The sequence below is a fragment of the Chionomys nivalis genome, chromosome 18 (assembly GCF_950005125.1).
Source record: "Chionomys nivalis chromosome 18, mChiNiv1.1, whole genome shotgun sequence".
Classification (NCBI taxonomy): Eukaryota; Metazoa; Chordata; class Mammalia; order Rodentia; family Cricetidae; genus Chionomys; species Chionomys nivalis.
The window spans coordinates 53837977-53862706 of record NC_080103.1 but is presented as its reverse complement, the minus strand read 5'-3'; the positions used below and the strand labels follow the sequence as shown (position 1 = coordinate 53862706).

Genomic DNA, 24730 nt, shown 5'->3' with positions numbered 1-24730 from the left:
TTTAAGATCTTCTAGCCTACAACTCACCACCCCAGAGAGCCCAGTTACTCAGAAAACAGTTCCATTAAACCGTCACTTTAAAAGAAGCCATCCGTGGGCTCAGACTCAGATCAGGGCATCAGCCCTGATCAGAGAATCTTCCTCTCGACTCGTCCTCAGTCAATACAGTAGACGGTGTGCAGAGCGTGAGAGACTTTGGAGCACTCTGTCACAGCCCCTCCTTCCAGGCGGAGGGATTTCTAGGGAAGCAGGCAGGGGCAGAAAGCTTGTAAGATCAGAGATGGTGGACAACTACGAGCAACTTTCAGACGCAGCAGGACTGATGCACAGGCCGTGGCAGCATGTAGCCTTACAGATCAAACAAGACATCTCCCAGCCCTGAGAAAAGGAAATGGTCACAAAGTCCCACCCCTAACCAAGAAGCTATTTGCAACTGATACTTTCTGGGAACCGGAAACCCAATTTTCTCCAGTGGCTTGACACTGGGTAAGTCAACCACACTCCAGGCAGACCCCATGACCAGGAGTAGTTGACTGTAGTTGGATTTTGTTTGTTGGTTTGTTTGTTTAACTCTTTGGGGAGCCTGCTACCAGCCCACAAAGAAATACACAGAAATGAAACTTATTTTTACTTATGAATGCCTGGCCTTAGCTTGGCTTGTTTCTAGCCAGCTTATCTAACTTAACTTATCCTGTTTCTCTTTAACTACAGTTTGCCTCTGGGCTTTACCTTTCTTATTCAATGTGTCTTTCTTTCCTTCTCACTCCATCACTGGCTGTGTGACTGACCCCAGCATCCTCCCCTCCTTCTCCTTTATTAGCTCCTCCCTCTTCTTTCTTTTCAGCCTAGATTCCTCCTCCTATTTATTCTGTGCCCTGCCTACCTCTCTCTCTTTCTCTCCAGCCCAGCTATTGGCCATTCAACTCTTTATTAGACCAATCAGGTGTCTTAGACAGGCAAAGTAACACAGCGGTAGAGAGTGAAACAAATCTTTGCATCTTTAAACAAATATTCCACGGCATAAAAGAATACAACACATCTTAAACTAATACTCCACAACAGCTGACCGAAGAAAGCAAAAGGGACTCTGCTCTTTTTGTTTTGCTCTGGACTTTATTTTTTTTCCTTGTTTTCTTCCTTTCTTCTTTCTTTCCTTCCTTTCTTTCCTTTCTTCTCTCTCTTTCATCAGCTTGTTTTGCCTTTCTGTGTTAAAGAGAAAGAAAAATAGGGAGAGAGAGTACATGAAGTTTGTTAGGTAAAGAGGTGTGGAGGATCTGGGAGGAGCTGGAGAGGAAAAGGAATATGACGAATATATATTTTATGAGAAATTTTTAATTAAAGAAGCTATTAAAGGAGATGGGTTCCTAGGGAGAAAGTAGAGGGTGGTCACAAATCCTGCAGGTTAAAGGTTAACTCACACACAGGACCTCACTGCCCTGGAGGAGGACTACATGCTAAGGAGGTGGATTAATAGGCTGACATCATAGAACTATGAGTAACAAAGGCCTGGTGCCTTTCTAGATCAGAGCGTAACATGAGAATACACCACACACCAACTTCTGGAATTGATAAGAACACTGAAATGTCTTTTAGGATGTGTACATTTCAAAATTACACACAGATACATCCACACATATACATCCACATTAATGCATGCAGCCAGCAATCATGGCAAACTGATTCCTCAACACTGATGGGCCAGAGGGAAAGTGACATGCAAACTGAACCAGAGTCAGGATGAGGTTTTATTTCGGTAAGTGGTGAGCGAGCTTTCACTCTGAAACCAAGGCCCACATCAAGCTCTCTGGTCCCAGCTGCTCACAGAGATAACAAACCACTATCTTCCCATCTGAGGAAGCAACATGCACGTCGCATGACAACGGCGCTACCACAAAGCCTCTGACGCTGACAGGCACATTGCCTCTGCATCAGGAATCTTTCCACACCACCGGTTGATCTGCAACCCTGATGGCTGACGTGACCCCCGGCCCCCGCTCCAGAAGTCCCTCCGCCATACCCATCACTTCTGGACTTGCTTTTCTCTCTAGGAACGCTCCTGTCTCTGCAGCTAATAGAGGGAAAGGTGGGATTCCAGCACAAACATAAAATCTGAATTCAAAATCTGGCTCTCCTCCAACACGCACACTCAAAGTAAGATTTCTTTTAGCCCAGGTTATCCATTCATTCACATTCATCTGGGTGAATGATAGGCAGGTCTCCACATAGAGTTGATAAGAGATTGTAGATCTGCTTGTATGATCTAGCTCTCTAAGCCGCAACTTAAAGTTGTACTGGGAATTAGAAGTAATACATGCAATTGCCTAGAATTGCTCAAAAAATGCAAGCACAAGAACACTGAAGGTTACAATGCTCTGTAGTTAGTGCCATGGTAAAATATCACAGCAATTAAGGAGGGAAGGAGGCTTTCCTGCTCAGTGTTGAAGACAGAGTCTGTAGCTTTGGAGTCTTGGAACTAACTATTGTAGATCAGGCTGGCCTCGAACTCACAGAGATCCGCTTGCCTCTGCCGCCCAAGTGCTAGGATTAAAGGCGTGCGCCACCACCGCCCGGCTCAAACTTCCAAACTTTTAGGAGTGAATACGATATGATTCATTAAGTTAAGTGCACAGGCTTATGGGAACTCTGCTCCCAAGATCACGCAGAACTACATTCTTAATGCTTACTTGAGTATTAACACTAACTGTAATGCCTTATCAGGCTCCACTGATTAAGCACCATAAAACTAAGTCACATTTTGATCACATCTACCTTATTTTATTCTTATCTATTTCTTAAAATTTGAAATAGTAGATACCTCCCAAATTACGCGCGTGCGCATGCACACACACACACATACACACACATTATAAAACAAACAAACAGTCCCTGAAAAACCTTAACTCCTTCTGTGACTAACCCCTGAGTTTTCTCAGCAAGCTGCATATCCTGCCTCGGCACCAGAGTCAAGCAGCAGTTGAAGGTAGGTTTTCTCATTCTTTTGCTTTTATTATGTCTCTTTAAGAAGCACAGCTGGCCTTTAGTCTCCTGAACTTGCAGTAAATGGTACTTTGTCTGCCGCTGGCTAAACAGTCAGGTCATCGCGCTGATGCATGCTCTTGGAGTTGATTGGTCTCTGCGGGGTGCTCTCCCGCCAAACTGAGCAAGTTGTGGCAGCATTCACACATAGTTTCAGCGCTATGTGTGAGACTGAGGCAAGAAGACCTTCATGAGTTCGAGCCCAGCATGTCTTTTGTTTGTTTGTTTTTAACTCTTTGTGTATGGGTGCTTTTCCTGCAAGCATGTCTGGGCACCATGTGCCTGCCTCATGCAGACCGAGGTCTGAGGAGGAGGTTACATTCCCTGGAACTGGAGTTACAGGCGGTCGTGAGCCATCATGTAGGCGCTGGCAATCGAACTCCGGTCCTTTGGAAGAGCACCTATGAGCTGCTGAATCATCTCTCCAGCTCCCCTTTAGCTAATTTTAATATATCATCCTTGTCTTTGGAACTTTGGAGACATTTAATGTGTTTAGGTGTGTATCTTTCAGTTACTCACTGAAGATTATTAGGAGTGTGGGGATTTTAGTTTCTTTCATCAAGTTTTCAAATGCCTCATTTACTATGTCCCTGCTCATTTCCACTTGAAATCGTAAGTAGCTATCTAACTGCATCCTCTGCAGCCTCTACACTCGCTGCTTTATTTTCCATCTCTCGAAACTCCGGGCAGCATCCGTATAATCATCCCACTCCGCATGGTACCACTTTCCCACTTCTTCTCCAGGTGCGGCCTTTTCCGCGGGTAAGCCTACCAAGTTTTTAATGCTTAAGTTTTTGAAATACATTTTCTTTTTAGTCTCATCTTGAAACATAATATTTGTACTTGTTTATGAAGTGCAATGCTACGTAACTCAGTATTTGTAAACAATATGTAAAAACCAGATCATAGCAATTAGTATGTCTGTCACCTCAAATACTCTCTTTTCTGTGTTAAGAGTCATCTCTCTATTGCGTCACTTCTAGAAATATTGTTGTGTCCCTTTTCAGCTAGAATGAGTATAATTTCCCATTTGTATATAATTTGTTTTTAAGCTGTCAAAACACAAGTGTGCATGTCACTCGAGTATGGTGTTTTGATCCAGTATAGGTTAGCCATTTCTGGTTCCTCAGACGCCATGTCCTTGGGGTGAGCTCTTCCTGTTGAAATGCACAGTACACTCCTGTTCTCAGTAGTCAACTTTCTGTGCAATAGCACACACTGGCTTCTTGCTCCTATCTGATGTAACTCAGCGTCAGCAGTCTACTGATACCTGGCTGGCCTTCCTCCATCTACCCAACCTGCCCCCAACCATTCTCTTCCAGCTTCTGAGAGCTCAACCTGCCTGGTCTGCATGTGAATGAGGTCCTGTGACCTTGTCTCTCTGTGCCCGGTTTATTTAAGTTATTGTCATTATGGTGGGACTTTGTAGGGTGTTTTTTCTTCCTTAAACTTGCATTTTCTTTTTTAAAAAATATTTATTTATTTATTATGTATACAATATTCTGTCTGTGTGTATGCCTAAAGGCCAGAAGAGGACACCAGACCTCATTACAGATGGTTGTGAGCCACCATGTGGTTGCTGGGAATTGAACTCAGGACCCTTGGAAGAGCAGGGAATGCTCTTAACTGCTGAGCCATCTCTCCAGCCCTAAACTTGCATTTTCTGTATAGTTTATTTCAATATAGCAACTGTAGAGATTGTAGTTTTAGATTCATCCTGACATTTCAGAGATATTTTACTGCTGATGTTAAATACTTCAGAGTAGATATTAGCCTATGTTTTATATCCCTATCCTTTACAATTATTTATCTATAAGGAACCTTGTGTTCACTACTTAAAGCCCATGACTGTAAGCAAACCTCTATCACTCCACTATAGACAAATAATAAAAACCCAGAGACAGATATTGGGGTTCAAGCTGAAGATCAGAAAAGCAAAGCAGCCCAGTCACTAGAGAGTTCTTACCTCTACGAAAGGCCCAGACAAGGGGCGATCCTGTCCTCACTGTGACTGTAGACTGCAATGCTTTCACCAAACCTCTCCTGCAACTGTCTCCTTCTGCCTTGTCCCTCTCTCCACCCAGCCATATCCCTCCTGGATCCACCTCCCTAGTGCTAGGATTTTTAAAAGCATGGGATGCCAAGTGCTGGGATCACCTTTGTGTGAGCTCTGTTTCTCTTTTACACAGATTCAATCTTGTGTAGCCTAGGGTGGCCTTGAGTCCAGGGATTAAAGGTGTGCAATACCACTCCCTGGCCTCTACTGGCTTAGCTCTGCACTCTGACCTTCAGACAAGCTTTAACCAAAAAATAAAAAAATAAAACACAAATAAAATATGCTATACTCCACATACCTGAATCAGAGTCCAACTCTTCGTCTCCATGTCTTTCTCCTGACAAGGAGTCTGGTGACAATCGGTCGTCTTTCAACTACATACTTCATGCTTTTAAATTAAAAGAGTTTGTCATTATTTTTACCTCTGAAAATTTTTGCCTATTGCAATAGTTTTTGGAGAATATCCAAAAGTTAAACTTTTGGATAAGGGACAAGACTATAAAAAAGTTTTCTTCTTGATGCCATCTGCCAGGAAATAAAAACACTCCCTATTCAGGAACAGATGGAGTCTTGGGGCAGTTTTGGGGGAATGTGTATGTGAGTATGGACTCTGTCGAGGACATGAGGGGAGACAGCCTGGGTTTCAGTGGTAAGTTTTTAATGATGGAGAAGTTGCATGGCAACTTCAGTCTGTTCCCCCTCATGGCTAAATCTTGGCTCATGGGCTACTCTCAAATTAGCCTGCATTCCTCACTGACTTGTGGCTAAGAGTCACACATTGTTGTGGGAGCACATTTTGCTCCTTTAGCCAATAGCCTTTAAGACACCAACCCACTGGGGCATGGTCTCTTATACTTTAAAAAGCAGTGGGAACTGTGTGCTCTTTCTGTTGCTTTTGGCTCCCATTTTGGCTGTTAGACTCTCTGTTTTTTGTTTGTGATGAGAGGACTGTTGTTTGGGACAGTGATCCGTAAGTTCAAAAAAAGGGGGGAGGGAATAGTAATAATGGGTAATAGAGTGAATACTTGTGAGCCGTTATTTATGGATAATTTACATTGGTATAGTTTTTGTATATTGATGCAAGTTCAAATTATATTTGTTACTTTTGTTTACATTATTTGTACATATATACAAAGTTATTTTGTCAGATTGTATATATGCATGTTTCTACCTCAGTTTAGGACATTTTGTATATTGATACAACTTTTAGGGTGTATTTTCTTATTATTATAGGTCAATAGTTGTTCATGTTTGTTGTTAGATCAATTAGGTTCTTTAGATACATAGAGATTGTATTCTGTCTAGATAGGTATTCTTCAACCACTTCAAGGATCTGTGGAACATGGCATTTAAATAACTTAGGGTTCTGTTGACATGAGATTTGATTGCTTCTGACAGCACCAATCTATTTCCGAGAGAATGTTGAGCATCAAAGACACTCCACTTGGAGCTTGTTTTCTTCTTGGCAAAACTGGTCTTTGGGCAAGGAACAGACAATGCCTCAATCACTGACAAGTTATTGATATCCAGAAACGGATAAGCAGGACTGTCAAATCTTGTCAAGACAGGGTAAAATGGTTTTGAAAAATTTCCTGCTTTTGAAAATGGTCTGTAAGTTACACTAGGCCTTAGCCAAAGTTGGTTGTTTCAACATTACAAAATAAGACTTTTGGGTGATTGCTCAGGTAGCTAATTGTCTCTGTCATATATTGCTTGCTTTGGAAGCTACTTGATTGTACTTCCTGCCTGCTCAAGTAATATTATCTCCTTTCTCAGGCCTTTGATGGGTTTGAAGATTAGATAGTCGTAGTTACTGTACTTTTATGATCTAGCCAAGCCATTTCCTATTCAAGACTTAGACTCCATATGATAGAATGTTTATTAAAACATTTAGCATATGTTCCTTACTCAATATTGTTTATGCTGGATGTAATTCTAATTATACTTGATATCTGTTCCTAGTGTATATAATTTTGTATTGGTTTTGGAATTCTCTTATTTAAACAAAAAGAGGAGGTGCTGCGGGAGCACATTCTGCTCCTCCAGCCAATGGCCTTTAAGATACCTGCCCACTGGGGCACGGTCTCTTATACTTTAAAAAGCAGCAGGAACCATGTGCGCTCTCTTTCTCTTGCTTCTGGCTCCCATTCCAGCTGCTAAACTCTCTGTTTCCTGTTTGTGATGAGAGGGCTGTTGTTTGGGATGGTGACCTGTAAGTTTTTCCCCTTAAATAAATAACCCTTTTTATTGTAAGTAATTCTTAACTGGTGTGGGATTGTTTTGCGGCTTCACCACATCATTGCAACCCTTGCAGTAAAGTGTGGGCCTTCTGTATTCTGTAAACGTTCTAGGCTGAGTCACCTCAGCAGTGCTCATCTATCTCATGTGACAAACTATCTCGCACTGGGTTTGCTTTCAGACATACAGTTGGCCTTCCCCTCGTGTGGTGTGATGGAGCAGCATCCTAAGCATCCCAGGTACTGCAGTGTTTGCAGGGTCTTAACTCCACCGGTATCGACAAGCTCTTTTGAGTTGGAAGCACAGGGTCCATTTTCAGCTCAGCATTAATCTTGCCTGATGAAACTTTCTATTGTCTGATGCATAGTTCTTGGAAGGGCGGACATTTAGGAAATATGGTTGAGCAACTTGTAACCATCTGCATTAGTTTCCAAAGGCTCTTGTCTTAGGGTGACTATTGCCACGTTGGAACACCATGATCAAAGAAACTTGGGGAGGAAAGGGTTTATTCACCTTATACTTCCACTGTACTGTTCATCATCAGAGGAAGTCAGCACAGGAACTCACACAGGGCAGGATCCTGGAGCCAGGAACTGATGCAGAGGCCATGGAGGGGTACTTGCTTACTGGCTTGCCCAGCCTGCTTTCTTATAGAACTGAGGACAACCAGCCCACAATGGGCCCTCCCCCACTGATACCCAATTAAGAAAATGCCCTACAGGCTTGCCAATAGCCAGGTCTTGTGGAGGCGTTTTTCTCAATGAAGCATCCTCTTTTCTGACAACCTTAACTGTGTCAAGTTGACACAAAGGCAGCCAGTATAGCTGCTTTGTTGAAAACACCTCAACCCAGGTTCCCTAAAATCATGTTTATATCACTTCCCATCTGAAATGAGGCATTGGCAAAGTCATGCTCCTCCTGGCTTTTCTAGGAATGGCTCTGTCCTGGGGCCTCTAACAGGTTCTTAGTGCTGCCTCTCTGGTTTGTGGCAGCTTCACATCACCTCTACCCTACTGATGTAGCTCTTTCCCCTCATCTTCTCACTCTCCTATTTCCTTCTGCATTTTGCAAGGACACCAGCACAACTTGGTTAGCTTGACCGCCAATGGTTTTTCTCTCAACTGATTACACCTGCAATGACAATATCCAAAAGAGCTCATATCCCGTGATAGTATGGGAGATTTTAATCTTCCAAATAGGTTTGAGTCATACCATTTCAGAAAATGGAAATTTCTATCTTTGGACCATATTTTGATGTCCCGTTTTAAACTTTCATTAAGCATTACTATAAATAGAAGCTGAATGACTGTCACTGCTCCATATACTAAGCATGTGATTAAAAACATCACCCCATTTGGTTAAATTTTTTTCCTAGAATCGAGTGTTTTTTTAAAAAAAACTTTTCTCTGAATAACTTGAAAGTTTTATTTTAGAGTTGATGAAAATCATATGTCTAATTACATGTTTCTTATTTTTGTCAGGAAGCTTAAGAATTTAGAGATTCGTTAATTTTAATAACTTTGCATGGTGCCATAACCACATATGTGTGTATTTTTACTTAACTTCCAGTGTTAATGTTTTATTTTCATTCTGCTGTTAAACAGCTTTTAAAATTGGTTCTTATTAAAAGTCACTCCAGCCGGGTGGTGGTGGTGGTGGCGCACGCCTTTAATCCCAGCACTCGGGAGGCAGAGGCAGGCGGATCTCTGTGAGTTCGAGACCAGCCTGGTCTACAAGAGCTAGTTCCAGGACAGGCTCCAAAACCACAGAGAAACCCTGTCTCGAAAAAACCAAAATAAATAAATAAATAAAAATAAATAAAAAAATAAATAAAAATAAAATAAAAGTCACTCCTAATTCTTTGTGGGGGGAAAGCTGGCAGTAAGTAAGAGAATGACTCTCTGTTTCTCCCTCATTCACAGCCATTTTTTTGTTATCCCAGCACTTTTGTCAATGATGACAAACCAAAGATTAGAATCCATCAGGACTGGAGGCAGAACATGTGGGGGACTCGAATAATATAGAGGGCAACAGGGGGTTCATACACTTAATTCTTGAGAAAATCAAATCCATCTGATTCCTTCAATGATGGGGGTGATGAGAAAAATAACAGGGAATCTATATAATAGTAAAAATAAAAGACACCTGGAAAAGCAGAAAAAATAAATAAGAGGGTCACTGAGAAGTGTACTAAAAGTACCAAGAAATGGGAGTGAGATCTGCAGAGCGCTGGGTGGGGAAGAGCTGTTAAACACGAGGAAGATGTGACTCAGTGGATAAAGGTCTTGCTGTAAAGCCTGATTACCCAAATTCAATCTCTGGGACGGGAGGTGGAGTTTTTCTTCAGACTGCCGGTCAGCTCTGTCCCACCAGCTGCTCCCAAATAACAACATGGAGACTTCTTATTAATTATGAAACCTCAGGCATACATTCGACCCACCTTGCACTCTGTTTTACCTGAGATAAAGTTCCAATCCCTAGAAGCTGAACATTTGCCTCCTGAAGAGGCCAATTTGGATGCCAAGATTTTGATGAAATTATTGTTCCATGGGACCACGTAATGGGAGGAGAGAGTTGATGTCAGAAGCTGTGACCTCTGTGTGTGCTCACTAACACTCCCCCTCCATCGCCCTTTCCCTGCTGCCTCCCTAAATGTAAATGTCCCCCTACATCTTTAGTGGGAAACAATGACATGGAGTGAAAATGACCGCAAAGAAGAAAGGCTTGGATCCCAAATGATGAAGAGCACCCCGCTTGCTTTTTCAAGATGTAGATGAACAAATGGAAATGAAAAAAAAAGTAATAAAGAAGCTTTATAAAATGCAGGTATTCTTCAATTTTCATTTTGAAAAGAACTACGGTCATATTCCTGGGAAATCTAATGGAAACTCTCTCCTAAAACTTTGGGATCCTTAGACATTTCTACGGTTAGCTGAGGAGAGAATGAAAATTCTTCATAAAAGAAGAAATGAGATGCAGTTTAAACAACATTAGGTGTTAGAAGAGCAGTGGCCAACAAACACTGGAAGGAAAAGTGTGCTTTGCCCAAGTTGTCTCTCCTATGCAGCGGCAGGGAGAGTTCTGTTCACGTGAGCAAGAACTGAATAATCGTAGCACTTACGAACTTCTGAAAATGCAACCAGGAAAACATGAAGAAAACGAAGGATGCGTTCTGATCGTGGCTGCCTCACTCCTGGCAGAGGTCGTGCATGAATATATGGGTGTTTTGTCTGTTTGTACATCTGCACACCAGATGAGGGCATTGGATCCCATGGGACTACAGTTATAGACAGTTGTGAGCCACCATGTGGGTGCTGGGAATTGCGCTCAGGACCTCTGGAAGAGCAGTCAGGGCTCTTAACTGTTGAGCCATCTCTCCAGCCCTCTCAACATTCTTCTTAGAGTGGGCCAAGAATCTGCTTGATTCTTAGCCTTCTTCCTGTCCATCTACAGGGTGATAGAGCCTACACATACATCCTCACTCTCCACATCCACAAACTCATTGCCACTGTACTGATTCCTCGGGAATGACTTCACTACCCCCATTTATCCAAACTTACGTCGGTCTTCACAAGAAGTCCAGGATTTTCAGTATGCTCAGAAGTTCTTGGGTTTTTCCCCCCACATCTAATCTATTGTTTTTCTTTAAGATTTATTTTACTGGTGTAGGTATTTTGCCTGTATGTATGTTTGTGTACGACACATATGCTTTGTGCCCTTGAAGGCCAGAAACTAGCCTAGCTCCCCAGGAACTGGGGTCACAGATGGTGTGAGCCACCATACAGGTTCTGGGAACGGAAGCCAGGTCCTCCAGAAGAGCAGCAAGTGTTCTTAACAGCTGAGCTCTCTCTCCCCAGCACCAATGTTTGCTTTAAAAATATGTATATGTGTCATGTGCTAGGGGAACGGAAGCATGACTGGAGCTGAGTTACACAACTGGTTGCAAGCCATCTGCTGTAGGTGCCAGGAACCAAACCCTTTGCTAGGGAAGTGCACACCCTTGATAGTAACCCGTCATTTTTTATTGCTACCGCTCTGGCTCAAGATTCTACTGCAACTTGCCTGAATTACTTACTGCATTGATTTGATTAGTCTCTCTCCAAATTTGTTCCCTATGATGTATCCTTGAGAGAGTAGCCAAAATCATCCTTTAAAAATATACTAGGTCATATTACTCATCTGCTCAAAATTCTCCAACAGTTGCCCACTTCAGAATGAAAGCGAAGGCCGTGCAGAGCCTACAAACCCTATGTCATCTGTCCCCAGTTCCAGGGTCATCTGCAGCCTTCCCCCTGGCAGTCCTCTAGTGTTTAATCCAGCCACACCGGCATCCTTGATACTTCTTCCATCAGAAATCCACAGATTAGTGCTTAGCAGGTGCTGAGGAGATTAAGAGGGATGGAGGAATGAGAAAAGGCTTGCCAGTGGCTGCTGTATCAATCAGGGTTATTACAGTGCAGAACTGAGGATGAATACGTTATGAAGAGGGGGCTGCGTTGGAATGGCGTTTATGGTAGGGGTTGGGTAGTCCCACAATGGCTGTGTGCACGCTGTGCAGGCTGAGAACAGGCTATTTGTTAGGATAAGTGCACTGGCTCTGATGGTCTTCACTCCTGCAGCTCTTCCTGCCAGTTGACCAGCCCTGCCTGCCGTCGTCAGAGGACTCCTCTCCTCCTCCTATCCCCCCTGCTGCCCTTCCCTTTGTCTCTACACAGGCTTCCCAACTTCCCCTCCTACGTCATTGGCTCCTAAGATTCTGTATCACCACGTAATATTCAAAGTAGGATTTCCAACTCCATGTTGTCATTCACGCCTACAAAACCTCGTGTTTGGCTCCAAACCAAACTGACTGTCTTTCTCACTGGAAAACCTTGTATTCCAGTGGTTGCCTCTGTGTTTGAAACAACAGCCACCACACCCTCCTCTTCCCCAACCCCATGCAACTGTTTGCCTCGCTTTGTCTATTTTCTCTCCCAAGACTCTTCAGCTGCTTCCTGTCTCGTTTAAGACGCTGCCCCCAGCTTCGCATATAGTCACAGACTCTTAACGCAGCTTCCACTCAAATTCACTTCTTGATAACTTCCACAAAAGGAATTTCTGTAGATAATAGTAGTAGCTAACATTAGCTCCGTGCTTATAATAGGACACACACTATTCTGGGTGTCTCCTGCCTATTTTGATCTGCGCTGCCACTCACACGCATCGTTACACAACTGGTATTTCTTAAATTTTAATGCCGAGGTCAAAAAGATTCGGAGAGGTTAAATAACTTTGGAGTTCATACACTAACTCGGAAGTGGTAACGCCGGGTCTCTGGGTCTCTGTGACTTCTGAGGTCCTGCCTTCCATTTGTCTCCTTTGCGACTATGAATTTATCATTTTCCATCTTACAATCTTTAACTCTTCCACCGCCTTTTCCTTCCCACCCCACTCTCCTAATGTTGGGTGACTCTCTATGGACCTATCACCCATGCACCCATTTATGTATTTTCTTTTATGAAAAACATTTTTTCATAAAATATATTCTCCCCCCTCCACCAACTCCTCCCACATTCTTCCCACTTCCCCACTTACCCAAATCATATCCTTTCTTTTTTTTTTGTCTCATTAGAAAACAAACAGGCAACTAAAAAAATAATAACAGGATAAAATAAAAAAATAAGAATAAGACAAAACAATTAAATAAGATAATAGGGGGGGAAAGAGGCAAAGAATAAAACACAAGAAACGCATACAGATGCTGGGAAAAATACATAGAAATCCCATAAAGACACAAGACACAAGGACAGAAACCAAAATATCTTAGCAAAAGACCTGTAGGTGAAAAAAAAAAAACCTCCAAAAATAGCAGTGAGTTCATTTTTTGTTGTCAGTCTCCTGCCAGGGCATGGGCCTGCCGGTAACTGTGGTTTGTAAACCCAAGTGAGACTGTGGGAGGAAATTAATTTCCCTTTGACATGGTTATCAAGTGGAGATAGCCCTGGGGTTGGGGACTGAGGGTTTGTGTCTGCCAGCACCCACCTGGCTTAGACCTAGAGCACTATTTATTAATATATTTACCAGCTGCTTCTGATGGGCGTTTACGGACCTGTGTGCAACTGTCTTCGCATGTCTTCCGTGTGAGCGTGTGGAGAGGCCAAAGGTCTACCGGTGCCCTGCCCACATTTTTGTTTGTCACAGTCTCTCTTTGGCCTGGAACTAGCAAAGGATCCCAAGCTAAGCTGGCCAGCAAGCTTTAGGGATGCTTCTGAGTTAGGGTGAACCTGATGCCTGGCTTTTTTTTTTTTTTTTTTTTTTTTTTTTTTTGCTGCTGGTGAGAGAAATCTGTTGTCACCTTTGTGGCTCATTTTTCTTAAAATGGGACTAATTTCTAGAACACTTTCTGAGATTTTTACACTTCACAATCAAGCACTTTCTAGCTCTCCGACCTCACCAGCTATCTGGAGAAAATGCTCCACAAAGGTCCCTCTTCTTTAGCTCTCTGTACTACAGTTGTTCCCAGCCCCCTTCTCCCACTAGGTCCCCCTAACAGCTAAGAGAAGGGTGGGAGGAGGAAGTGACTGAGTAGGGCTGACACCAACCTCCTCAGGTGCAGACACACAAAACTGTCTTTAGCTTTTCTCTGCTTAAATCCCATAGTTGCTTTACGGATCTAACAGAATGAAGCGAAGGCTAAACAGCGCTTTGGAGAGTGTACAGTGGTCGGTACATGGAGAGGCCAGTTGACCCTCCGATGGAGTTAGGCTCTTTTTCCAACAAGAAAACAGGAGCCCCTAAGCAAAGTACACCACACAAATGTTCACAGTGAAGAGGAAGCGGAGCCCTACAAAATAGGAACTTGGCCTGGGAAATCTCCTGAAATCATTGTTGCTAACGGTCAGCTCACGCAGTTCAGCGGGGCTATCCACAAGAAAATGGTGTGAGGTCGAAAACCTCCACTGTACTGATTTTCCCGGGAGGGGCCCCTCCTTTCTGCTCCCGGGAAGTTTTGAGCCATTGGCAACCGTTCTCCTCGGAATCCCAGCGGATTCGGTCCTTTCCTTCTCGGTCTCTGCCTCTCCACCCCCTCCGCCCCCATCTCCCGAGACCCCTGGGGCCACGGTGGACTACAACTCCCGGCGTGCCGCGCGCGCCCGGCGTTTCTCTGGGCTCCGCGCGTGGCGGCCACCGAGCGGCTGGGCGGGAGGTAAGTGATGGGCTCACAGGCCGTCTTGGGAACACGCCCGCCCTCCCTCCTCTCCAGGATGAAAGGAACCAGTGAACACCAGGATAAGGACAAAAACAAAACAAAACAAAACCATCCAAATTACCCCCAGACGCCCGCCCCGCGGTCCCTGTGTGTTCGGCGCCCCGCGGGCGTGCACTTTGTCACCTGGAGTGGAGCGGGGCAGAGCTGGCGGGACGGGACGGGGTGCTAGGCTCGGCGCCACACCCCTAGGAGCTCCCTCCCAAGGCAGACCGCCCGGTTCTCCCTCCGAATCTCAGCAGAAACTTTCCCCTCTGTCCCCACCGCGCCACCGCGAGTTGCTTAGCCGACCGTTGGCCAGGAGGACGCCCGTCCTTTGCCCTGGAGACGCCCTTCGGGACGCGTGCAGCCCTGCCCTCGGGGACGTCGGTGCAGCACGGGACCAGGCAGAAGGTTCCTACAGTACAGCCTGGCTTTCCTGGGCCGCCTGTGCTTCCTGGAGGTGGGTGCCGGTCAGTATAGAAGCCGTCTCTCAAAGTACCTAGTCGCCCGTCCTTCCTGACTGGCCTCCCCTCCCCCACCCGAGGGCGCTTTCAAGTGGCCTCCAAAGTTCTCGGTTCCAGAATCCTGAGGCCAGGCTATCAAAAGTTACCTTAGTACAGATGTACTGCCTTAGAAAGTCTCGTTTGGGCGCCCCCCCTTACACACACACACACCACAACACAACACGTTTTATAATCACAAAACACACCACTTGCAAACAGCACACAACTCACACGTGCTTCCCCTCACACAAAAACAATGTTAACATACAGGTCCTTATCACAGCAAATGGCTAACGTGCTTGTTAGAGTGTGCAAAAATGAGAGGGTGAAACACACACGCACACACACACTCACAAATGTCAACTTATTTCTAAAGTTAAAGTAGCTGGTCCGTGAAACCTTTTACCATCAGTTAGGACACCTTTGTGGCTCACTCTTGATGAAATGGGACCAATTTCCTGTAACACTTCCAGAAACACATCTATTTAACAGGCAGACTTTTGATCACATCAGGCAGGAAGAGGAGGATGGCCTTGTTTATGTGAAGGGAAAGGGGCTTGGAGAAACTTTAGAGAGCCTTCCTCCTGCGAGTGTACCTGAGGAAGACTCAGGGTTCCTCCATCTTTGCCTTGGAGAGTGGCTCAGTCAGAGCTGCCAAGAGAACTGTTTTGAGCTGTGCCCCTGGCTCCCCTGCCCACCAGACTTGCAATTCAAAGCCAGTCCCTTTGGCTGTAGTGGAAAGTAGGTTTCACATCAAGTCCCAAAGTGTGGATCTGTTGGTGAGTTAGCGCTCCATCGCCTTCGTTTTTGGCCTATCGTGATGAGACACACACAGAGAAATACTGAGCACTTACAATTCGCCCCTGAAAATTTATGGCTGCTTTTGCAGTGAGGTAGTGGCAAAGTCCAGGAAAGAGAGCCTTTGAAATACTTCTCAGTTGTGGTCCTTTGGGAAGCTGAAAACTTCTAAAGCCACTCCTGAAACCAGGTGTGTGTGGGTGGGGGGGGTGGCTTAGGAATTCAGGACCCAAATTTATACCATACATGTTGACCTTTGATCTCTGAATGTCCTTAAGAGTTAGTAAAGCAGAGGCAGACCGCTTTCTCCTCACTTCTGCCTAAAATCGACACATCACATGTGACCAAGGATTCTCAGGGTCCTTGGAAGGAACTTGAATTCTCCCTCTTTTGAGTGGATTTTGTTAGTTTGTTTTGTCCTGTCTTTTGGCTTGGGTTTTTTTTGTGTGGAGGGTGTTGAAGATTGGTGATTATCTTGAACTAAAAGTGTCGAAATGTTGATTGGCGTGTGTTTACCACTCATGTACAAATGCTTATGAGTCTTATGAGACAGGAATGCCCCCACCCACCATCCCAGTAGCAGTTTCCAGACAATCCAGGACCCTGTAAGATTGGCCAGGTAACAATTGGAAACTCGCCCTTTGCTCTACCACTAATTTCCCTCCTGAGTTGGAATGGTGGTGGTAGGTTGGAATATCTTTATTATATGTAACTTGGGCAATACCAAGTGCTCATGGGCTAGAAATGTTGGCTGAGTTGGGGGGGGGGGGTGTAAGCTTTATTTTTATGCAGCTGAACTAAACCATTAAAATTAAACTTTGCTGGAGTGTGTTTTCTTTTGTAGAATAAGATTTGGATTGGGTTGGCTTGGGTTGCCTTCCTTGGGTGGACTGTGAACATTATTTTCAGGAAAGCTGGTGTTCTGTTATATGTGCTCTTGGAAAGATGCTGCTTCCTACATTGTGGAGTGAAGGGATTTGCTGCCTGTCAGAGCTTTCCTTATCCTCACAAAGAGATTACTTAAAAGCCAGCTCTGGGAACTTTGTCCACGCCTCTGTTAGGAAAAAAAGACTAACGCGGGACGGCAGCTTCCGAGTGTTCACTGTGTGTAGCCCGTAAGCCCTGGGTTTTCTCTGATTTTTCCCATAGGGAGAAAATGAAATAGTGTTCAACATGGCATGGCTACGTAGAATAACAGTCAAGATCTATGTGGCAACAGGGAAAGGGAGGGAGAAAATAACAGGCTACTTAGACTGCTTCTTTGTCCTTGTACAAGATGTGTGCAAAGAGAATTCTGCCTGTTTGGGAGTGGTGGTCATTCTCTTGCACTAATTGTGCTGAAGGTAGTTGGCCAAAGTGAACAGGCACGCTGTAGCTTTAAAAAGTCAGCCATGAACCAGAAAGCAGTTGCGGCTTGTGTGTGATTCCTAACGTCATGTTGGCTGGGAGCCAGCCTGGTTTTATTTCACTGTGTCAAATTGTACCTCCTTATTGAATTCCTTTGCCAGAGAAAACATTGGGGTTTCTTTGGCTGTTCTTGATAAGCCTATAAAAATGATATGTTTTAGTTGATTCTAGGTGGGTGTTCTTCTTACTCTTTCAGGGGAAAAAGAAAAGAAAAATAACTGTAGTGATAATAAGACAATGTAGTGTGCTGTCGCAGAGTGCCACCGTGAGTTGTTTTTTTGTTTGTTTCTGGGATGCTTAGCAAATGGTGAATGTACAATAGTTCCCAAGCAAAGTGCCATTCTCGTAGCTGGAGCGGCAGCACACCCTCCCTGTCTACTCTGACTGTGGATGGATGCGATAGCTACGTGTATATTAAGTGTTGGGTTTCTTTAGCACTGATCTAAGCGACTTAGCAACTGGAAGTTTGCGTGTGTGTTTGTGTGTGTGTGTGTGTGTGTGTGTGTGTCAGGAGTGTAGATTATCCCACGCCTGCACTGTTTGCTAATCATCCACTTTGGGAAGAACGATAGCATCTTGTGACTGTATTGAATGATGTTCTTGCCATGTCACAGTACCCCTGGAGGAGGAGTGCCGAAGTCTAAAGTGATTAGAGAGGAAGTGTATTTAATTTATGGCTTCAGCTGAATAAGAAGAAACTGGACCAGGCTTTTTGTTTTGACTTTTCTTTTCTTTAAAACAGCCCTCCCCCCATTTTGCTAATTGTATGTGAGTTGTGAGGGTTTTTATTTTTTTCACATGTTCCTCATCCGATAAATGTAAAGACAGTCATGGGTGTTATTGTATCTCAAATGTTTTGATGATTGTATGTAAATCTGATGGGCTGCCTCCCCTCCACCACCACCACCATCACCCTTTCTGTGCTAAACTTTCTGATTTGGGGTGTGTGTGTGTGTGTGTGTGTGTGTGTGAGAGAGAGAGAGAGAGAGAGAGAGAGAGAGAGAGAGAGAGAGAGAGAGAGAGAGAGAGAAGCACTCTCTGCTTTAAATCGGTATGGCCATCTCCCAGAGTTTTGATGAGAATCTGAGGAAGCAAAACACTTTCTGACAAAAGCTTGAATTAATTCTTTTCTGCATTTCATTGATAGCTAGAAGCAAGGGGACTGAACAAACAAACACAAAGAAAAAGAAAAAAGAAAGAAAGAAAGAAAGAAAGAAAGAAAGAAAGAAAGAAAGAAAGAAGCAGGAGGGAAAAAACAGCCCACACTGGGAGAGGGCCAGAAAGAGAGGATGGTTTTCCCCAGTTTGAGTCTGAGTTGCAGTGTCTTCAAGGAGCCTGGGCAGCCTTGAGGATGCCAGCCCCAGTTTGGAAGGAGGCTTCAGTTCCATTTACACCTTCTTACTGTCAAGATGGGGAGGGCACTGAAAATGAAAGCACCCAGCCCATCACCCAGTCCTTCGGGCTCTCTTCTCTGGTCACTGGGGACTGGATTTAAACGAGCATCAGGACCGGTGTGAAGCTGTAAAAGGGACCATTCGGTTTCTAGTTGAGAATATGTATTCTCTCACTTTCTAAGAATTAAACCCAAGCTTTTCTCCCGTATTGATTAGTTGCGGAAGTAAAGGAACCCTGCAAGCCTTCCCATGCTCTCTGTTGACATGGACAACAAGGAACATGGCTGTGTCGGTGTCAAAAAGTAAGTGAGGCCTGCTTCTGAGTTCTGCTTCTGCCAACAACACAGGGACCTGGTGTCCGGTGTTGTTCTTATCTACTGTAGTACAGAGTTTGGGGGGTCTGTTCGTCTACAGTGTCCACCAGCTACCTGTCCCCCTTTAACTCCAGTCTGTAGTCCAGCTCTCTGACAAGTGGGAGCGCTCAGAGTCAAGGCCTATGGAAGGCTGACGCTGACACACTATGGATCAGAGGCTTGAGGAAGTAAGCCCGACGAAGTCTGTGCAGGCGGATTCCCAAGTTCATAGGCTGCTAGGGTGGGGGCAAAAAGTATAGGCTGAGGTTTGTGTTTGTTTTAATAACGCCACCTCCAACTTCAAAGCTAAGAGTGACAGTGTGTGTGGGAGGGGGGCGGGAGTTTGCTTTGGTCAGGTGCTAAGATTAACAACTTCTGTGCCTGATTTTTTAATTTTTCCTTGAAGGTGGACTACTTCGGTGCATATAGAGGAGGTCTCTTTGAATACTCTCCTCACAGTGGCACTCCGCTTATGTTTGCTGTCTAAGGGTTATGTGTCTGATTCTTCTTAGGAACATACAGAGGGGTTGTGTGACTCACCATTTCCAGAACATAGGAAAAGCTAACTTGCAGGACATCTGTGACTCCATTGTGCTCCTTGGGGAATTATATTGAAACGGTAACCATCTTGGTTACAAGGGGGCAGAAACTTCCAGGAGGGTGCCAACCATGTCCTTTCTGTCCTTTTGCTCAACATCTTTGTCCACAGAAGCCATGATAGGTGAACCTTCCAGGAGGGTGTCAACCATGTCCATTCTGTCCTTTTGTTCAACATCTTGTCCATAGAAGCCATGATAGGTGAACACAGAGGCCTGCGCTGCAATTTTATGAGTAGAATGTATGTTTCAATTCACAGAAACATTAGATTAAAATTAACTTAATAAAATCTCTTTTTAAAAAAACAATTCCAGAAACTGAGGCTTCTCTGCAGTGCTGACATCTTTCCCGTTAGATGTGAGGCAGAGAAGTGGGCGGGCCACGGGGGCACCTGCTCTTTAGGGGTGGGTCTTGTGAGAAGTGAGCTATAGTATGAGCTGTGGTGGGAACATTCTCGACTCGCTTGTCCAGAAGGGTTGCCATGAGTTCAGTGTGGCTGCTAATGACTTGGAATATGACTAGTGTACCCGATGAAACTCTTCTCACTTCATCTCTGTCGCTGTAAAGGGACAACTGTAGTCAACCTAGTAGTGAAAGCCTGGAGAGCCAGCTGTTCTGGAGGCTGAGGCAGAAGAAAACCCAACATGGGTTCTAGAGCGAGTCTGGGGCCAGTTTGAGCTACTTAGTGTGGCCCTGTGTCAAAAACAGAAGGGAAAAGAAGGCAGAGGCAGCCCAGTGGTAGAGTGCTCACCTAGCGAGTGTGGAGCCCTAGATTTGATCCCCATCAATAATAACAAAAAACTTCATTGAAATATAATGTATGTATAGAGCAAATTGCCTGTGCTTAAGAGATAAATTTGGGTAAGTTTTAGCATTTTTGTACCTGTCAAGCTACTGCTACCATTGATATAATGAACAGACGCCTCATCACCACTTTCCTCATAACTCCTAGCAGTCTCCCCTTTCTGTTTCCTGCGTCCATATCCCCAGGCAACCATGGATAAGATAGCAGTCATTGTAAACTCGTTTGACTTTGCTAGAATTTTGCATAAGTGAGTGTACTTGGTACATATATAATATGCATATAAAACACCCACTTATATAGATTGGTATCACAATATAGTCTGTAATTTATGCATATTACTGTATTACTGGCTCATTATCTTTTTTTGATTCAGTGTCTCACTATAACACCATTGCTTGCTGGAACTTGTGTAAACTCGCCTCTTTCTCCCAAGTGCTGGGATTAAAGGCATGCACTACCGTACTCAGCTTAGTTCATTGCTTTTTACTACAGAGTATTATTTTATTACCTAGGCACATAAATATTTATCCAACTACATGGTGACAGAATGGAATTGTTTCCATTTTTATAGGTATTATCCAAAATAAAGTTGTTTTGATTGTTCATGTTCAGGTCTTTATGTGAATAGGTGCTTTATTCCATTTTGTATGTACTTAGGAAGTGATTAGAGTGCTTGGCTATATGATAGGTATATGTTAAACTTTGTAGCACGCCTTTTCCAAATCCATTACTATCAACAGTGAATATCTCAGCTGTCACATTTCCCCCATGAAATCTTCCCTGTTAGAGATAGTGATGAGGGTTTCACTATCTTTTTGATGTCTTCTCTGATGTTGATTTGATATCCGTGTATCTTCTTGGGTGAACTGTTGTTCAAATCTTTCACCTCAATTTTTATTGACTTTTATTCATATTTGTTGTGTAGAATTTCTTTGTATTATGAATACATATTTTATTGGATTAGTATTTTTTTCATATTTGCACCACAAAATTTCTACGTATTATAAACACAACAAGTTCTTTATTATGACATGTTTGTGGCTTGTTTTATTATTCTCCTTTAAAGTGTTTGAAATTGAAAAAAGTCTTTAATTTTGCTGTAGTCCTGCTTATTTCTTTCTTTTATGGATAGTGCCTTGGGTGTCACAGTTAAAAATTCATAAATCAAAGTCTTGGAAACTTTCTTCTAAAAGTTTGATAATTTTAGCTTTAGGGATTTAGAACCATGATGTTTAAGTTAGTTGGGTTTTTAAAAAAATGATTTCTTTTATATGTATGTACGTGAATGTGTGGGTATATGAACATGCATGCAGGTGCCTGTGGAGACCAAAAGAAGGTGTGCGATCCTCTGCAGCTGGAGTTCCAGGCTGCTGAGAGTTGCCCAGTGTGGGTGCTGGGAACCAAACCCAGGTCCTCTGTAAGAACAGTAAACTCTTAGTCACTGAGGCATCTCTAAAACTTCTCGAATTCATTTTCATTTGGATAGTGAAATAAATATTAACATATTTTGTTTGTGTGTATGTGTGTGTGATTGTGATGGTGATTTTTTTTTTACTATAGATAGCCATATTGTCTAACACCATTTGTTCAAATGCTTCTGCAATATTTTTTGACAAATAATTGATTCTGTGTGTGGGTCTATCACGATCTGATTCACTGATTGTTTACATATATGTGTACCGATGTAGCACTGCATTGATAACTGGAGCTTTGATAACTATGGCCTCAAATTAGGTAGTGTTAGCTAACTTTGCTCTTCGTTCCCATGGTTTCTTTATATTTCCTTATGATTTTAGAATTGGCTATCGGGGAAAAAAGCAAGGAAGGAAGGGAGGGAGGTAGAAAAGAAACCTAGTGGTATTTACATTAGGAAAACCTGGTGACATTTTAATTAGTATTTGCATAAACTGGTTTGGGGAGGACTGCTACAGTGAGCACAGTGTGTCTCCATTCACCTGGCTCTTTAACTTCTCCTCATAATGCTGCATAGACTTGTGGATGTCGGTCTTTTTGCCTGGTGTGTCCCTAGATCTTTCTTGTTTTTATGATACAATGGTTGTTGTTGCTGTTCGAATTTTCAGCGCTTTGTTGTTAGTCTGTAGAGCTAGAGTTGATTCTGTGTAGTCTTTTTTTAGTAGAGTCCACAACATTTTAGGGTCTGGACTGTCATTCCTTGTCCTTAAATACAGTTTTACTTGCTGTCCTCCAGCTTCATGGTTTGTTTATATTTCCCTCCATTTTGTTAAGTGAATTCTCTGGCAGATGATTAAAACGTGATAATGGTAGACACTCTTGTTTTATTCTTTATTTTACTGTGTCTCTTATCCTTTTTATCCCATAGACAAGTGTCTTTTTATCCTGTCACCTGCTTTTAAGATTTTTTTTTTAAATTTGTGTTCTACTTTGATTATGAGGCTTGGAGTGATGTTTTGTTTCTTGTTCTTGGGGCTTGTTTTGTTTTTTAGGTCTGTGAGTCTAGTTTTCATTACATTTGGAGCAATATTTAACCATTATTATTCCAAAAAATGTCCCTTTCCCCATTTCTGTATGCGTTTGACTACTTGATATTTTTCATAATTCCCTGATGCTCTGCTCATTTTTCAATGTTTCCCTTGTTTGCTTTAAGTAGCTTCTGCTGCTGCGTATTTAATTTTTCTCAATTTTGTCTCTTAAAATTCTAATCTCTTGTTTAAAATATCCATGTATATTTTTATTCATAAAATATATTCATCATCTCTAAAAATTAATGTTGAAGTTGTGTGTGTGTTCATATTCCATGTCTTAACATATTTAACCTTTTCTCTAGCTTGCTGATATGCAGAGTATACACATAAAACTTTAATTATTTGAATTAATTTCTCAATTTTAAGTGGCTAATATTTGGTAATTTTTTGATTAGATGGTAGGCAGTGTGGATTTTACTCTGTTCAGTGCTGGATTTTTCCTAAATTCATATAATTGTTTGATGTAGGTTCCTGGGTGCTGTTTTCTTGGAAACGGTTTATCCTTTCAAATCTCTCCTTCTCAGTTTTCTGAGCCAGGACCAAAGCTGCATTTGATCTAGGTCTGTTTCCTGGCCTTTTACTGAAGCAAGACCCTCCTTTGTACTATTCCGGTGCTCCTGAGTTATGATATCTTCCTAGCTGACAGGTTAGAAAAGGCACTATTTTGCCCATGCATGATCTCCGATGATTTTTTTTCCTCAAGTACTGGGTGAATTTTTTGCCCCAGCCTCAGAAAGTTCTACAGAAATACTGATGAGAATTTTGCTGAACACTCCAGGGAAACCCTCTGCAGGTCTTTTGAGTTAGTCTCTACACGTCTTTCTCTCCTAACTGTCCAGAGTGCTTACTGAAAATCCTCTCCAGAATATAAGTCAATGATCTTATCTTTCTTCTTTCCCTTATTTCAGCGTCATGATTCTTTAGGGACTATGGATATATTACTTTATATTGTCTGCTTGTTCAGTTGTCTTATAAGAGTAGAAGAATGAATGTGGCCTTCATTGTCCACTTGGACTGGAAGTAGGCATTTCATTCAACCCAGATGGCCACAGACGACCATCTGTAACACTGGAGAGGGAAGACTTAGGGTATCATGTAAACGCTCTAAAGTCATGAAACATCAAGTCTTAAGGGTGTAACTGTGCACTGTAAGACGTTTGTAGCATCTGCAGTCTCTGCTAGTGGTCTCCATTATACCTAATCTCCATCAAGGCAATCAAGCATGCCTCTGGATCCTGTCAAAAGTTTGCCAAAGCACAAACTCTTCCCTTACTGTGAGCTGAAGTCATTCTAAGCAAACCTGTACTTGAGAGATATGTGATGTTTGCCAGTGCACAGACTCATTCCTTATGGAGAGCTGAAGTCATTCTAAGCAAGCCTGTACTTGAGGGTATGTGATGCTGTAAATTCTAGGCATCGCTACTCATTTACATTTTGGATACTGGTCCTTTCTACTTAAAACTGTAAAAGGACCATACATTTTAAAACTATTTCAACCTGGTGAGTTCTTTGTCTTTTTTCTTTTGCTTCTTGCTTTATATATTACAGAAGAAAGAGAGAACGAAGAAAGTAAATGTTGTAAAATATTAACAAATTGGAGAATTTAGGTAAAAGATATATGAGATATTTGCACTGTTCTTCAGTTTTCTTGAAGTCTGAAATTACTTTTTAAAAAACCACGTTGTGAGAAGGAAGAAAGTCAGGAAAGAAGATATGTCTCCCTTTAGGAAAAAGCAGCCCTCAGCCCATGGCAGGAAGACAGAGGCCAGCAAGCCTGACACTGCAGATTGTGCCTGAGACTTTGAATCGAC

General features: G+C 43.0%; 1 protein-coding gene across 3 annotated transcripts in view; it reads left to right on the top strand.

Annotated features, from left to right (window-relative positions):
* Positions 1 to 2932: 2932 nt before the first annotated feature.
* Positions 2933 to 24730, top strand: part of Samd13 (sterile alpha motif domain containing 13) — a 43386-nt gene continuing 21588 nt past the window's right edge. The window contains exons 1-2 of one of the 3 annotated variants that reach the window (XM_057793791.1): positions 14966 to 15018; positions 18877 to 18962. In XM_057793791.1, the coding sequence (XP_057649774.1) occupies positions 18910 to 18962 (53 nt within the window). In that variant the 5' untranslated portion in view covers positions 14966 to 15018; positions 18877 to 18909. Of the gene's footprint in view, positions 2981 to 14581; positions 15019 to 18876; positions 18963 to 24730 lie in introns of those variants that run through there. The other 2 variants (XM_057793793.1, XM_057793794.1) reach the window with 2 other exon arrangements.